The following is an 18117-nucleotide window of genomic DNA, read 5'->3' on the forward strand; positions in this document are numbered from 1 at the left end:
AGGGTTTTTTTTTTTTTTTTTTTTTTTCAGAGCTCAGGCCTGAAGTTGAAACAGACTGTTACCCTGTGATGCCCAAACTCTGTAGCATGGCTGTGACTTGCTATAGAGTGTTGTGTGCTAATGCAATACCTTTCCAGTTGCACAATTACTCAGGTTCCAAGTATTCCACAGCATCTACTGCTGAACCAGTTGATCTAAAAAGCAGATTCTACATCATTTGTTCCTGGGTTTATGAATATCATGTCTCTATCTGGCAAAATTGCTTAAAGGAGAGATCCAGATATTCCTTAATTAACTCCTGGAGGTGTAATTTATTTGATTTCAGTTGTAGCAAGAGAAACAAACCATCATACATGTCATTACACATCAATGACTGCTTCGCTGGTGTCAGTACAGGCACTGACTCCTCTCTAGTGGCCAGAGTTCTTACATTCTGTGCACCAAAGTTTGTCCCTAGTCACTTCTAACTGTGAGGTTTCTGGAGTACTGGATGCTGACCAATGTTCTTTGCTGTATAGGAGGTCTCAGCATAACCATTGTCAATTAAACCATCTTAGTGACTTTCTACAACTATCCTCATGCTCGGCTAATCTTCTCAAAAATGATTGATATTATTGGCGATTCCCAGTGGATTATGTCATGATTCAGTTGCCTTGAAGCTTTGGAACACTTGAGCAAATGGAAGTAAACTTTATTTAAAAACTAATTAAGAAAATAACACAAAAATGATCAGCAGATACTGAAAGAAACGAATAAAACAATGAGAGAACTTTAATAACAAGTCTTGACTGTTTCAGGATCAGAGCAAGTCTATCTGATAATGGGAACTGGATTCACAATTCATTTTCTTTCTGTAGTTGACCAATTAGAAAACTAAATCACAAGAATCTGAAAGTAGTTCTGATATATAACAGCCAGAGAGCTATGTCCAAGATGAAATAAAATACAATACAACTATTCCATACAACAATAAATAGCTTCAATGACTGGATCTTCCTACAGAGACATCTAGGGCTCAATTAGGGCATGATTTCAATCAGTTTAAGGTGTTCCAAATAAGAACTTATAAAAATTAAGATTTTGCAGATATGAAATATTCAATATGGGTTTGTTTGTGTTTGTTTTAGTGCAAAACTACACAATAGGCTATCTGCACTCTATCTTCCATGGGGAACTGAACTCCACATTTTAGCATTGAAAGTCTGTAAACTTGTCTGTGACCCACTGGGGGACTTTAATATGGGAGAGTGAGATAAGTGATATTTGTATACCACATACTTAATGGTTTTTTATGTATTTAACATAAAAAAGAACCATAACAATACAAGTTTTCCAGAAACATACCTCTTTTCCTGGAGGTCCAGGTGGTCCTGGCTCACCTGGTGGACCCTACAAAAGTAAGAACAAATTATCATATAACACACATTCCTTTTTCTCAATATACATACAGTTATTAAAAACTTCAAAAATCAGTTCTAACACTTTGACATTCATAAGTTCTAAATGTAAGTAGACATTGAAATACACAATGCTTAATGAACTCTGGCACCCAAAGTTAGGAAGCTTTATGTTTAAATTGTTTTTGTTTTTTTCATACTAACTTTAGTATATACTTATTTATTTTAACATTTTGTCATGAATTTGTTTCTTCAAATCCCTACTCAAAATTATCTAAGCTCTCTATATACAAATGAGTTTATAAACACATTTTGTAAATGCTTTTTTAAAAGAGTTGGATGCTTCTCACACATAAACTGATTAATCAATATGGTTAAATTCTAATAGTTTGTTTTAATTAAATTAACCGTTCTGGATTTTAAACTTTTATGGGCTTCATCTGCCTGTTAAGGATAATGTTTTGAACTGCTAGAACAAGTCTTCATCAGGTCAAACATTGTAAGTTGTGGGGTGTAATATTGGAGGAAAACATTTGTGTGAGAAGGAGTTGAGGAGCATGAAATTTCACAAAGTGTAGAATGATAACTTGAAGAAAAGGTACACTCAAATGGTGAAGAAGGAGGCCATAAATGAGAACTTCAGTGTATGACATGAGTTTAACTGGTCTTGGGTCAAAGAAAGCATTTTATTATCTGTTGCATTCTTTGAAAAGAAAAGAGACCACACTTGATTGAACTCTATGCCTTGAACACGATTTAGGGTTAGATAGAGAGTTTTGATGCAGAAAGTTACTTTCCATTTCTTTATTTATCAAACTGTACAGAATCAAGGTTTTGTGATGATTTCAGTTGATATGAATGATGAACTTATGTTCAGCTAAGGTCGATTTTATTGGGTTCATTAGTTTGGTAGCATCTCGGTTGACCTCTGAAAGTCAGGTTTTTTTGTTTTTTTTTACTTTGATAAGTTTTTGAATGCTCTGGTGTATTTGAAGTAAATTTGGATGTTAAATCTTCTACATATTCTCCAAAGTTTTTAGCCTACTTTTGAAATAAACGGTAGAATAATAGTGGTTAAAACAGCCATTTGAGATCTTAGGATGGTAAAATAATTTTCCTACAAAATGTGGATGAAACTGTGGAAACACCCATTTTTTAAGAACATTCTCAAGATGGTATTTTCCTTTTTGAAGATTGCTTTAATCAAATAATTTGTCAGATTCAAAGAGATAGTTTATGATTTCACTTTTAAGAGTGATATATAATAAGATATTTAAATTTTAACAGAAATTATTGATAATACTTGCTTGCATGGGAGGGGCAAATTAGAGTGAAATTGTGACTTGAATAAAAACATTCATATACATATGCTGAATGAATAAAGTAAGAATTATGCTCTCATTTGCAGTGACAAACGTTCATGTTTGCTTGATATCTATTTGTGACAACATTATTTTTGAGAAGTGTCTGATACTGTTCTTTTATATAATCTAGAAAATTAGATTTTCTTCTTCTGATTCCTTTTTCCAAAATTCATTGCTAATGCAAAGCAAAAAACAATTAAAGTTCCAAAACGATAGCATCCATATTCAAGGTGGTTCATAGCTTAATGTAGATTTCTTCAATATGTTTTTGCCAGACAATAAGTATGGCTTCGTTGATGGAATTCTGGAGAACATGTTTGTAAGATCTAAACCCACAAGACGATGCACTTGTACATCAATAGTGTTAATGTGAGTCATAATCAGAAACATAATATTCATTTGATGCAGAGCTAGATAATGACTCATGCTGACAGAAGCACGAACTGAATTTATTTAATTGCACTAACTAAAGGTACCCATTAGGGAATCAAAAACTGTATCAAGGACAACGTGAGATAATTTGCTCCTTCCTTCTTTATTTTGTTTTTAAATCTCTAATGACCTCATCAGATCTTAAATGTATACCCTGCTTTGTGAAAGGTAATAAAAGACTCATTTAACTCTAATTGAATACTTGTCTTTAAATCTAAAGCCAAAAGTCTCTAACAAACTGGAAATGACCTATTTCAGGGGCTTTTTTATCCCTCTTCTCAAGCAAGAATCCTAAAACAAGAGAATTTTTGTACACCAATGGACAATCTAGCTGCCATATAAAAAAATTATGGCAATTGAACCAGCAAATTCTGGGTGATAAAGCAAATAGTTTTTAAAAAAGTGAAAATGTGCTCAATTTCAGTTTTTTTATCCCACTTCTTGGGCAAAAATCCTAAAACAAAATAGACTATGCACACTATCAAACAATTTCCAGTTACCACATCAAAAATTATGGTAATGGAATCAGCCAACTCAGGCTGATGGATGCAAACACCAAACATACACACACATAATGGATAATCTTTATAGTAAGATTACTAATTTATACATATAATTAATGTTTGAAACCAGCTGGAATTTTAGGTATCTGACAACTTTTCAATTTTTTCATAATGTACAGATTTTCTGCTTTCATACAGAACAAAACAATTACAACAATAAATTATTTCAGATATTCTGTTAATCAAAATTTCTGCATTACATTTTTCTCTTAGTTCATCACTTAATTAGTTCAAAGATTAAATGATCATCTACCGGTTCTCCTGGGAGTCCACTTCTCCCATCATACCCTGGAAGACCTGCTGGACCAGGAGGTCCTGGTTCCCCCCGGTCTCCCTGAAAACATATTAAACAATCACTGCCTACACGAAAATGCAAATGATATAAAATTTCCACAGTAAAGACACAAAATCTAATAATTTTTTCAGAGTGACTATCCTCTAGATTCTAGTAGAACTTTATAGTTGAAATACTTATCATTAGTACAGTTAGTTAACAAGTACCAATTTTAATCAGGACTTGCAACAATGTAAATACATTTTACAAGTACTATTTATTTAAAACTTCTCTTACACCTAAAGTACAACTTTTATGATCACATCATGATATATTATGCATAAAACTTAACTTGTTTTCTTAATATTGTCACTTAAAATACAGACATTTTATTTCCCTCTCTCTGTGGTTAGGTTAAAGCAGTCATATTAAACAGATTATTCTTATTTTCTGTATAAAGTATAAAAATATTGTGAAATAAATAAATCTTAATTTCTACAATTATCTCTCGTTAATCTTCATGAGACCAGATTCAAATTATTATTACTAGGACAATATTCTAAATAAGAATGGCTCATAATGGATAAAAACAGATTATTAGATAAACTCTTTACATTCTGGTTTAATTATTAGTATTTTTACATAGTATAACAAAACAAATTCCATTAATGTTAAATAATATCAATGAAAGCCTTTAACAAGCAATGACCAGAGCCATTACAGTAGGTAACATTTTAAAGATCTACAGAAACATTAGAAACTTTCTATGATGAGCACCTGTATCACAACAATATAACCTACAAAATTCTCACAAACTATTCACACAATAGAATCAAAGGTTTTAGAACTAACTACTGGAAAGTTTCTGACAATTAACACAAACAACACAATCATATTTCATATAAAGCATTATCCGAGTTACATGTTCAACGTAAATTTGAAGAAAAAGTCGCTTTAATAATTTTTTAAGTAAAGTTGTAGAAATTATTATTTTATTTGGTTATTTTTTTATATTAAGCTTTGTATGTAAATTATTTCATACAGTTATTATTAAAAGATTAACTGTATTTACTTTTCCACTGTTACATTAAGCATAAACAAAATTCTTCAAACATAATTTAATGTTTTTCTTTCAAACATATTTTGTCTAAAAATAGCCTTATGAAAACACCAAAGGCTTATCAAAAGATGGAATCACAAAGATAATTACACACCTTAAGAGTATATTAATATACAGACAAATGAAATATTAAGAATATGTTATTTAGAACTAGGTTTAATTTAATTATCTTATATGTATATCACACACAAATTATAGAATTATTTTACAATACATTCTTACAATAACTTAAATACTGTACAACATGGTTAAAAAATAATCAAGACAGTGTTTTTAATTAATTTTCTTCCAGGACAGTAACAGCTAATCTTAGCTTTGGAATTGTCACGTGTTGGTAAAGCAATTTAAATAAGATTCTTGTAACTAACCTTAAAAACAATAATTTCTGCAGTACCTACTGCTCCCCCTTGCAGTCTAGTGACAGAACGTTTTACATCCTAAAAGAAAATCATAAAAATATTTTTAAATAATACACTAGTAGTTTACAAAATTTTATATTCACTATTGTTATTTACTTTTGTAATTTATCACAAAACCAAAAGCTTTTTAAATGAATAATGACTACCTTGTCTTATTCTCCAAGCATCTTTCAAAGTAGTCTGTTCAGTGCTTAAAGTTGAAAACAAATTTTGGAGTTTCTTCACAATAGCATATTTGGATATAAGCTTACACATAATATTATGGACAACAAAGGACCATTTGGTCCTTCAACGTTGTTCTTTTACACCCACCTCCTCAGAAAAAGTAAAACTTTAGATTCATCCTTTCTTTTTTCAGGAAATAATATATTTCTATATTAAATTATTATAAAGTGCCACCCTCCATTACTGCTGATGGCAACTCATTCCATAAGCTAATCATTATTTTTGTTAGAAAAATACAACTATCATAATTGGAGTCTAGCCTATCTTTTTCAAATCTTAAACTTGTGCCTCTTTCTCCTATTGCTTAGGTAACTGGTTAGACCACATTTGTAGTATTGGGTTCAGTCTTTGGCTCCTTATGTTAGAAAGGACATTGAATTTTTGAAGAGAAGTTCAGTCAAAGAAAAGTTAGAAAATGTGAAGTTAGCTATTGTGGGAGTGAATAGCCTTAACGGTTGATATTTTAAAGTGAGATTAACAGTTTGATAGAGATAAGAAGAAGAATTTGTCTTGTCAAAGGGTGTTCTAAACAAATTGAACCCACCTGTGTGATCTTTTATGAAAATAAGACAAATATTGAAAGTTCAGGATACAACTGTGGTAACCCAAAAGGCAGTGTAAGTGAATTATTCATTGATAATATATTCTGATAAAAGTAGAGAAAAATAGTTTGGCATGTCAACTGGATTCTAAAGCAATTGAATTAGCCTAAGTACACTTTTGACAAGAAGAAGAGAACTGTACAGTGTTTAAAATACAACTGTGATCTCCATAGTGTAAAGAATTTTTGTACATACGCTTAACTTGTTTTGAATATATTATTTTAAAACAAGTGGGGTGCATGCTGTCTGTTTATTGTTCGAATTTATTGCCAAAAAGTGTCAGAGACACCTACTGTACAAGAATCCTTAACATCCACACATACACATACTTAAAATTTCTGAAAGTTCCAATGTGTACACACACACACACACAGCTATCTAAAGATAAAGACACTGGAAAAATATGTCCCTTATATTTCATATAAAACAGATTTTAAAACAGTTGACATAAAAATTTATTTTAGTAATTTTCAAAATATGCTGATATTGATTATTGATCATGGTTTGTGTTGTACATTTAACTTAGTTTTCTGTATGTCTATAGAAATACTCTTCCCTATTGCTCAATCAGTTGCATTCTTCACACTATATAAAACCACTGCTTTTATTAGAATATCAAGTAATTGTTTATTTTTAAATGAATCAATCTGAAATGTTAACCACGACATGTGTTACAGTCCCTGTGTGAACAGTTCTTCAAGTGTTCAAAAATTCTTTCATGAACAGGTCGATACCTTTCCCAACTGTACGATTGGTAAACATAACGTACACTGAAGTCTGTATACAACATTTATTACATTGCACAACTTTTTCATCCCTGTATTACAGGCTTTACAATTCTGATTATGTCCATAAAATTGTTGAGGCTCTAGTAGTTATTTTCTTAACACTTCTTTTAACTTCTTACCAGGTTTCTGTATTAAATGTAAATCAATATTGTTTTATGAACATTATAGCTAAAAGCTGTGGATCTTTATATATATATGGAACTACTAAAACAGGTTTTACTTCTTTCTCAATTGTAAGCTTTTTCGTGTTTGACTTGGCCTTCACTAATGTTCTTCCAATCCATTCTTGAGGATAATTATAAATGTTATGCAAAGCTTGGATTTTGTTTTTGCTTTGTTTGCTTGTTGGGTGGTCTGAAGAGAGCAACTGGGCACATATAAACTGAGAACAAACTACTGGTTCCTTTAAAGTAGTAAAATGAGCAGAATAATAGCTGAAAGATACACAACTATGAATTAGTTCAAGATATAGTTTGTAAGAAAAGCTTCCATTATTTGCTATAATAATCAGAACATCTAAAAAAAAGTTAAAATGAATTTTGGTTGTGAAATTTTAAGTGAGAATTGAACTGCAGCATTACGGGCATTTATTTGTGCATAAAAAACATTCAGTTCTTCCAGTGAATATTCTGAAACAATAAAAACAATGTCTATTCCCTATACCATACATAGAAAGCTGGTTTTAGTGATTCCAGCTCATGTACAAAAATGATTGCAAAGGAGAGTGCACCATTCAGTTTCCCATTGGTACAACCTTAATTCGTTTAAAGAACTAGTGACCTAAATTAGTGACTGTTATTGAGAACAAATTAGAATAGACATTCAGTATTATCTGTCATAAGGCTAAAAGTGCATAGTTAATTTTCATGCTTAGTGAGCAATTTTCAAACAGATTTAATACTTTTTACAAGTAGAATATTACTGTATAGGGCTTTAATGTCTCAACTGGCAAGTAAAGTATTAACTTGATAACTAGTGTAAAGCTGGAAAAGAAAATCACTCGAGTCCTTTTTATACAACTTAATATGAATCTTATTAGCTGAGAAAGGATTTTTTCAAAAAGCCTAGATATTTGCTCACATGAACTGTCATTCACTGAGACAATAAGTATTAAAGATAATTTATTTTTGTGATCCTCTTGAAGGTCATACTGCTCAAGGCAACGAGAATGACAAGGAATAATGATAAAAGTTCATCCTCAACCTTCCTTTGAACATGAATGTTTATAACATCTTTGGCTTGTGCCTCAGTTTCTTTAGTTGAGTCATGGTCGAGTTCTACAAATGCAGGTTTGTCTTCCAGTTCTTGTTCCATTAGATTAATGAAATCACTTTTGTTCAATATAACAAATTATTTGGTTTTATCCTAAGTTTTTGTGATAGTCCTGGTCATTTTATAGAAATTTCAGTGCTTCTTTTTTTGCCTTTAGTGATGTTATGATGATGTGTCGCACTATAAGATCTTCTTTAAGATTAATTAACTTTTTTTCTGTGTCTGTATTTGTCAAATGCATATTTTGGTAAGGCCATGGAAGGGATAACAAATTTGAATTTGCTATCTGATGTTTTTATTGTTAAAATTGTTTGTGTGATAAGAGTTTTAACATAATTAAAATATCATTATTTACCTTTGATGAAGAGTATGTTGTGTATCCAGAGTCTCCCTGTCGAATAAAAAATATAACATTACACAGATATTCTTTTAAAAATGAGCAAATATATATATATATTGACTTGAGTAAGCAATTAGAAATATAATGTTAAAGCACATAAGTTAGAAATACTCAGTGAGAAAACTTAAAAATATATATTACCCACAAGTATATATAAATAAGATGTAAAATACATTTGTAATTATGTAAAAGCCACCAATGATCAGTTTGTTGTTGGCAGAGAAATTGATTAACTGACATGTCTATACTTTTTTTAATATAAAGGCTTTATAGTTTCTAAAACAATACATAAAACCACAAAAATACCATTCCCATCATGTAAATTTGCCAAGAACAAACATTATACTGTAAAAATAAGTATATTAATCATTTTCTAAACATCATAGCATTTATATGAAACTTTAATCTGAAATAAAGTATAAAGAGGTTTCATTCACAGGATTTTAAAGACACTTTTAATATATATTCTGTATGATATAGCACATTTTTAAGCTAACCTGATATGGACTAATATACTGTTATTTGATATACATGTACATCTTTTTCTCTCTTACTGTAAACTAAAGCTTATCATATGTCAAAATATATTAACATTTATTGTACTTACTTTCTCTCCCTTTTGTCCCTAAATGTAGAAAAAAATATATTACATTTTATGTATTAAATGGAGTTTTTAATCCTTATAAACTATTTTAATTCAATACTGTTGTCTAATACATATTCTTTTTGTATAAGATATCACCTTTCTAAAACAGAGTAATTATCAAAGTGAGTTATAATAACGAGAAATTAGTTAAGTTTTTGAAGGCTTTTTGAGTTGACAGTATAATCAATTCATTGATAAAACATTGAATCCAATTATTCCCCAGTTCAATTCCCTATAGTGGACAGAGTGCAGGTAGCCTATTGTGTAGCTTTCTGCTAAAACGAAAACAACCCAATTAAGGAATAAATTTAAATCTACAAAAGATGTAGATTTTAATATGACCTGTATTATAAAAAAAAAGCCTGAAATTATTTAAACTGGAAAATTCAGCAACAATAATAATAAAAAATAACAGATTTTAATGAAATATACATAAAAAAGAATCAACTGAGCCAAAAAACTTCTGACATAAAATGTTTACAACACACCAAAAGGAATGTGAAAACACATAAACATCATTACATGATCAAAAGTTGAGAGGTTCCATAAATACCTACAAATTCCAGTTAACATATCACCCCCTTTATTAAAACAGAAATAACAACGAAACATAATATTATAAAAGGATTGTATTATGGCATCTTATCAAAGTGAATACCTCTTCTTAGATATTTTAGGTCTAAAACAAGAGTATTGTTCTCAAACTTTTTAGGACTGGGACCCCCCTCTTAATGGGCTTGAACAACATGTAACTTCCCCACAATTTTTGGGTCTCCAAAGATAATAAAAGTTAGTTTTCAAGCTAAAAAATATAATACAAATCTCCATTTGTAACCTTGTTGAGATCTCTCTATGACCACCCTTCAGGTTACAACCTGTAGTTTGAAAACACTCTGGTTTTGTTTATTGAAACATTTCACAAAGCTACACAAGAGCTGCACTAGCTGCCCCAAATTTTGAACTGACAGACTACAGGGAAAGCAGCTAGTCAACATACCCAGCATAAACTCTTGGACTACTCTATGTAAACAGTGGGATATGACCATCACTCATAAAAATTCCCTCTGCTCTAAAGTGCAGAGTAAGATTTTTGTTTTCTTACAGAAACAGGATGCAAACCACCAATAGGTGATCTGTGGGCTCATCAAGCTTTCAAGGGCCTGCACTAATACCAGATACTGAAAAAGTAAACAATACTGTATTTGTTAAAAAGATATATTCCCCAACAAGTTTAGGACTGGCCCTTGTCTTTATAGTCATCATCTGAAGTGGTCCAGTGTGGAAAATAATAGGAGTTCACACTAACTACTAGATCATGCCTGGCCCATTTTTGAACACTTGATCTGAGATATTAGTTACATATCTAAATTTAATGATATATTGAATATACGATCTATCCTTTTTAAAAACAAATATACTCATTAAGTGTGCATAAAAACTCTGATTTCATGTCCCTAACCTTTCCTGGATTAGATTCATTTAGATAAGCCAGATAGCAAATAAATAATACCTTTAGTTTTGAGTAGGTTAGTGTAAGTATTGTTATTAGTAGCAAACTTTCTCTGAATACTTAATTCTCTTATCACTAAAAGAAGAGGAGATTCCTAAAAATGAGGTCTAGATAAACATTAGGCCTGCAAGTAACTATTTAAGTAAGTGTTGAAACAACTCAGAAGATAAAAGTCTCCTAGTAGAGGTGAAAATCAAGAAAATAGTATTTAATTTGCACACTTTAAATTTTATTTACATTATTACTATTTATAATTACTCTAAAAGAACTGGCAAAGTGTTCTAGCTACTTCCACAAATAGAAAAAGCATTTCATGTGTTTAAAACGATTAAGAATATAACTGGTAACATTTAAATTTGGTATCAGTTCATAAATAGATTTGCCTACTTTTGCTCCTCCTTGTCCTGGAATTCCTGGTAAGCCCATTGGACCCTAAGCATGCATCACAAAGGTGTGCATGATGATTAAAGTTACTTATAATCATGCAAGTAAAGTATTGTATCAACATAATATAGTAGTTTTTTTTTAGAGGTTGTATTTCCATTTCAATAAAAAACATGCTTGTAATTGTAGTGTTCCTGTATTCCAACCGTACAAGAGAAAAAAATACATGTACTTAATATTATAATCATATAAGCTAATTATAAATGATTTAACTATAGTAAAAATTACAAGTCTTTAGAATTCTATAGAATGTATGTCATACTTATGTAAGAATAGCAATAGATGAGTAGTTAAGTTATAAAAAATGTCTTAAGTTCTTAACACATTCTAATATAAGACTTATGAAACAGTCAATTAAGAAGGTAATAAAAAATTACTGTTTTTTTCTCTGTTCCACTACTCCTGTTGCTCACTAAACATAAACCAGATAATGTCTTTCTAAATAACAATAAAAGTTAAACACTGGTATGGAGTGAACTGTCAAACACTGGCTCAATACCTTTAAACTTTCAAACTAAGTTACATAATATATATATTTTTTTTCTATCAAGTAATTGAGCACTTTTCAGTTGATCATATAAATAAACAGATACATGATATAAAATAAACTAAGTGATATTTCAAGCACAGATATGAAACACAATTAAGCAAAGAAACTAAAAGATACTTTGTGGGGTTTTCTATGATATAAAGACACTTCTTTCAGAAGCTAATGTACATATCATTATATACAAATAATCTTGGTATTTGGCAACCACAAAGACTCACAACAGAAGCAATTAATACTAAAATATATAGTCAGCAATTAATTAAAACCAAATTCAATGTGCTTGAAATTTTCTTTTGTCAGCAAAATTGTTCATAATCAATGCTATGTATTCACTGGCACTTTCTTAGCAGGTTCAAAATACTGTAACATGTTTAATTATTTGTAATGTTTCTAAAAAATAATAAAAACCAATTTCATCTCTACATTTTTGTGGCAAGTCATGGTCTACAAAGAACAAAATTTAAGTTGTTTTTTTTTTTTTTAGATATTTCACTGTGCCTCTTTCTTTAAAGTTCGTATCAAGATGAAACACAGTCAATCAACTCACTGATGTTTTGTAAAATGTATTCACTAGGTTTCAACTTATCCTTTTCTCACATATATTCTTAAAGGCTTATGGCATTTAACATTTCCTAGATAGTCTACATTCTTCTGATGAAACATTAGCAATATTGGGCTGGAAATAATCACCTACCCCCATAGCATTAGTATACTTTGCACGCTGATTGTGTTTTGCACAATATGTGTTGACTTTTGATCTAACAAATTAGAACCCACCCCCCCCCCCCCTTTTCAAACATTCCATGTACTGGCCTGATATATGTAGACAAAATTTGCTATTTCAAATTCAAGAGATAGAAAAAAGAACTTACTGGAAAACCAGGTCTTCCTGGTGGCCCCAAATGTCCCTTTTTTAGAAAAAAGCATAAAAACAATATATCTTAAGGTAAATTACAAAATATTGTAAACTTATAATATACATACAAAAAGTTTTACAAATTCAGCATGAATATCTCACAAATATACAATTTAACAACACATATGGCGTATACAGCTCAATTCTGTACACCTAAATGTGAAATTAATTCTCATTATCCCACTTGTTTTAGCATGACATAAATTAAACAACTAATATAATCTCATGGTGGGCTTACAGCTTTCTTTCTTCCTATTTAATATATATATATATGTCTTAATTACCAATTCATTTTCAAAAGCACTGGCATTATTGATAACCTGTGATCAAAACAAGCTGCCTACAAAATCTATCAATAAAGAAACAAACACCATCTCCAGAAAGAATGGCATTTTATAAAATCAACAAACATGAAACGATAGGTGAAAAATTATTGTATTTTATGAATTTGTCCTCAGCAATATGTAAGGCAGAAACATGGTTACACATCATATTTATAAGTTCTGAAATATGAGTCTGTGGAATAGCAGCCAAATCCTGGCAAAGAACTTGAGGATGGTGTTCCTGAAATGTGGTGAACTATACATGCTTGATAGGATTCATATCTGGTGACTGGCATGGCCATGGAAGAGTGGTAATGCCCTGCCCTTCAAGTCAGAAGTGCCTAACCTTGCTGGAAAGTGGAGATGTGGCAGAAAACAAGCTAAGTAAATCTAACATAGTTGTTAATAATAGTGTATGTACAATAACTGAAAAAAAGTAGGGGCAACTTCCCCCTTCTGCTCTTTGTGTTATACTTCAAGTCATCATTTTATGACTTGAGCTGAATGAGTTGGAGCCCCATCTTCCATGAAAACTCTACTATGTCTGGTAAGCTTGACATAGATAAGTAGTAACCTTGCTTAATAAGAATTGTGATCTATTAAGCAGTATTGACCATCTCTTCACATTCAAACAGCTTTGAGCATAGAGCCACCCAAATGCCCCACCCTCGCTAATAAAAAATACTGTGGAATTTTGTCAGACTTACAGATGGTTCAAGGAAAGTTTCTGAGTAAGTATAGCTGGCAAACCTAGGTGTTCCACTGTCTACGGCTTCTGTTTAGCTATTCTACCATGCTATGAAAATAATTTTTTTTATGTTAGTGGGTCTCACTTGCACCTGTCCTGTAACAGTAGCAGCTATCCGACATAGGTCATTTTACACACTTCTCACACCAAAAACAGTCATTCTGTTGGCCTTGGGTGGTTGGGCTGAGCAGAAACTGAAGTTTCCTGATATGACTGGAAGTGCATTGTCATCTTAATTACTGTGGACAGCAGCACTGCAAGTGACTTAAAAATTACTCTAAAACTCTGACCATCCTCCCATCATCATGCTATGTGACTTCAAGAAAATAAAGTTAAATCCCAGGATACTTTCATTTGTGACATGGCTGTATTTTGTGGTCTTTAATAACAATAATTACCAAGTTATACCTGAATTTATAGATTGGGTTTATTTGCATATGGCATCATGGAAATGATTGATCATAATACCTGGAGGTTTTACTTACTTATTTACTGGCAGGCTGTATATACAGATCAGGATTAACACTTAGTTTAGTAAATAACATAACTAATTTAATATACCAGTCTAATTAGAAGAATGATGCATTGTTACAAAATAAAAACTGTTATCAATAGTTTCAGTCAAAATCTCAAAAATATCTCCTGAGCTTTATCTAGCTTAGAAGATTTAGGTTAGTCGTAAGTCAATATAATAAGCTAACAATGCAAAATAATCTTCATAAGTTTAAAAATAAAATATATTGTATATTAATCACTTTAACCACTGCTGTTAATAAAATTAATGTAAAACTTTAAACAGAGAATGGAGCATAACTTTCCTTACATGTGTTTTAGTTACCTTATAAAACATTACTGCAGATAAATTGTTTTCTATAATATAAGCTTTAGCAAGTTCTTATAATAATAAAAGGAGTGTAAGTTCTAGCTGTCAAAGAATATAGAACTTAATGAATAAATCTGATACAGGTTTAAATGCATTGTAAACATAAAAGTTAGTAAACAAGCTTACTTTTAGTCCTACTGGTCCTCTGATCCCTCGAGGTCCTTAAAATCAGAGAGAAAATTTTTTATTTTACACAAGTAAAATAATAAATATATTTAGGATATTTCTAAAAGTCTTTCAATTAGTTAAAAAAGTAGCTATCTATAGTGAATAATAATATTATACTTTTATAGGCAACATAATTAATTTTTTACACATATTGTATTGATATATTGTTTACTTTTTTATTTAAGTCTTAAATTAAAACTAGTACTATATGAGACTAAAGTTGGTCAAAATGACATTAAAATGTTATATTTCTATAAATATCTTCTTGAAGAGTTAAAAGAACAAAAACATTGTTTAAACGCTTTTAATGTAGTTAAATACAGTACACTTTAGGTGTATCCTAACTACATTTCTAAAAGTAAAACAAATGAGAGTCCAAAATTTTCAGATTTACATTATAATAAATAGTCTGACTCAAAACTGAGGTAATCTTGCAATTAGAAAAATAAACTTTAAAAATATGAAATCCCATAAATTATAAGAACGAATTTTACGGTTATACAGTTTCTTTTACAAATCTGTAAAATGTTTATCATATACAAATTTTTTTTCAGCACAACACCTTCAGATTAGGCACATGACTGTTATTGGCTATAAAGTAGTGTATATTCTAACCTCTAGATGGCAGCCCAGCTGTTGCTTTAAAATAAAAATTAAATTCATATCATGAATAAATGAAAGTAAACTTTCCAACAAATATTATTGTAATAGAAAAGAAACTCGGGGACTAGGACTTGAATCCAGGCCGGAACCTTTGTCTACTAAAAAAATACTGTATCCACCTGAGCTATCTAAGAGCTGTCCTCCTTTCATTTTACTAATAAGGCTTTTTAACTACGAATAGGAAACTCCATACTACTTGTGCTGTTGCGGTCAGGCAATGTGTGGATTGATTTATCACCATCCAACTACACCATGGGAGTCTAACTAGACTCAAATATTTATTTTTTATTATTGCTTTTTAAAGTACAATAATGATTGTTAATTATTCTTTAAGACTCATAACGTAAGTAAATTAATTTGTAGAATTATAAACGGACTTTTCTCTACGTTAAAATAATTTTATTTCGAGCTTTCGGCCCTCTTACTGGAGCCTTCATGAGGACAACAATTTTTTAAGTACAATAATGATTGTTAAATTGTCGCTCAAGACTCATAACGTAGGTAAATTAATACGTAAAATTATAACAACAATTGTTGTCCGATGAAGGCTCCGGTAACAGGGCTGAAAGCTCGCACTAAAAGTATTTTAACGTAGAGAAAAGTGCGTTTATAATTCTACAATTATTGTTAAAAATTGAAATACTTGGAGCGATGTCACTATGATTATAGTATTAGACTGATATTGTTATATTTGTATATAATATCAAAATCTGTTGTAAAAATAAGTTTCACTTTAGTTGCGACACACACGTATAAAACCATATGACATTTTAAACATAGATTTTCACTTAACTCATCAAGGAGTGGTTTTACAACAATATTTATTATAATAATTCTGAAAAGACAGTTTTACAGCTTTGACCAATACAGAGAAGTCCCATTAAATGAGTATTATAAAACAATAACTCTGAGTTTGCTTCTGTATATTTTAATGTTTAAGAGTTTACTTGTTTGTTCAACTAAACGAACATTTTGCGGTTTCTTATTTGTTCTATTCCCGACACACTTTTTTCAGACTTCTATAAACATCAAAGAAATGAAAAAACAAAAGATAGAAACATATCTATTATAACTTGACGTAAAGCAACTAACCATCAAATCAGTCACAAAAGTATAGACGTGAATTAGAAATATAATGAGTGAACTACTTCAACTATTATTATATCTGTCGTATCCCAGCCGCCCTGAAGAGCCTCCGGTATTAACTAAAAAGATTCGTCCGTAATGGATATTTTTGTTTGTCTGTTAAGCTTGTTTGTTTGTTTGAATTTATGCACAAAGCTACACAATGGGCTATCTGTGTTCTGCCCACCACAGTATCGAAATCAGATTTTTAGCGTTAGATTTACTGCTGAGCGAGCGGGGGTGTTCTGGATATAACACCTATGATGCAGTTGATATATTATTTGAGACAATCAGCTTTATATTCACTCAGACGTTCTTATAAACAATACAAATAGCGAAAGCAGGAAAGTTAATACGTCTTATCTTGCTTCTGATTTGCATACCGAACTTTTTCTGTTGATTTTGAGCATTTCTTATGGGCTTGATAAATTGACTCCAAGATATATATATTCAATCATACGGTAAAACACCTTCAAAACAAAAATGAGAGATGGAAGCTAAAATAACTCTTTACATAATCAAGGTTTTCAAGCCATAAACCCTTTACTGTTTATCTCAACAAAAAGGTTTAAGGTATAACAAATCCTGCTATTTGTCTATTTTGTGAACATCGTTTATTTGATTTAATATTATAGAAACTTAATAGATTGCACACTTTTTTCTTAATTAAGTAAAAAAAACAACAACAAAAAACATGATCTTCCCTCTTGATCCCAATATTTGGTAATTTTAAATCAAAAACACAATTTAGATAATCACAAAATAACCAGTTTTTCGTTTGAAGATGTGGTTTAAAAGTTCCACGTGTATCCAATGTTGGGATTCTTGTCTTGGTTTAGTTGCACATATATCGAAGTAAAAATCTCTTTTAAAGTCCACAATCAAACTCATTTCTTAGGTGTTATAATATGAAAGTTATAATCTGTAGTAAAAACTTGTTCACAAAACTCTTTGATCGGTCAAAGATCTGAAATCTCAGATATTAATTTTTTTATGGGTCACGAAACAGTAACTAAGTTGAATATTTAATGTAAAAACGAAATTTAGAAACGACGTGTTATAGTAATCAAGATTTTATGCTTTTTTTTCAACATCTGGAGATCACATTCTTGTCTTAATCTATTGAATAAATTTCTTAGCACTTTATATAATAATTAACCTATGAAAGGATACAAATAAAGCCTGACGCAGAATCCATTCTGAGAATGCTAATAATGTTCTTTGATTTCTGGTTGTTAAGGTGATCATGTTATAAAACTTATGTGATATCCCATATAATTATATA

General features: G+C 30.6%; 1 protein-coding gene across 1 annotated transcript in view; it reads right to left on the bottom strand.

The window, feature by feature from the left end:
- Positions 1–1344: 1344 nt before the first annotated feature.
- LOC106468841 (collagen alpha-1(XIII) chain-like) overlaps positions 1345–18117 on the bottom strand; it is a gene marked incomplete at its 3' end in the record, with an annotated part of 124717 nt that continues 107944 nt past the window's right edge. The window contains exons 3-10 of the mRNA XM_022397200.1: positions 15003–15037; positions 12879–12914; positions 11400–11444; positions 9464–9481; positions 8812–8847; positions 5519–5587; positions 4010–4090; positions 1345–1389 (exon numbers count right to left, since the gene is read on the bottom strand). Of these exons, the coding sequence (XP_022252908.1) occupies positions 1345–1389; positions 4010–4090; positions 5519–5587; positions 8812–8847; positions 9464–9481; positions 11400–11444; positions 12879–12914; positions 15003–15037 (365 nt within the window). The remainder of the gene's footprint in view (positions 1390–4009; positions 4091–5518; positions 5588–8811; positions 8848–9463; positions 9482–11399; positions 11445–12878; positions 12915–15002; positions 15038–18117) is intronic.

Source organism: Limulus polyphemus, unplaced genomic scaffold (assembly GCF_000517525.1).
Source record: "Limulus polyphemus unplaced genomic scaffold, Limulus_polyphemus-2.1.2 Scaffold3186, whole genome shotgun sequence".
NCBI classification, from domain to species: domain Eukaryota; kingdom Metazoa; phylum Arthropoda; class Merostomata; order Xiphosura; family Limulidae; genus Limulus; species Limulus polyphemus.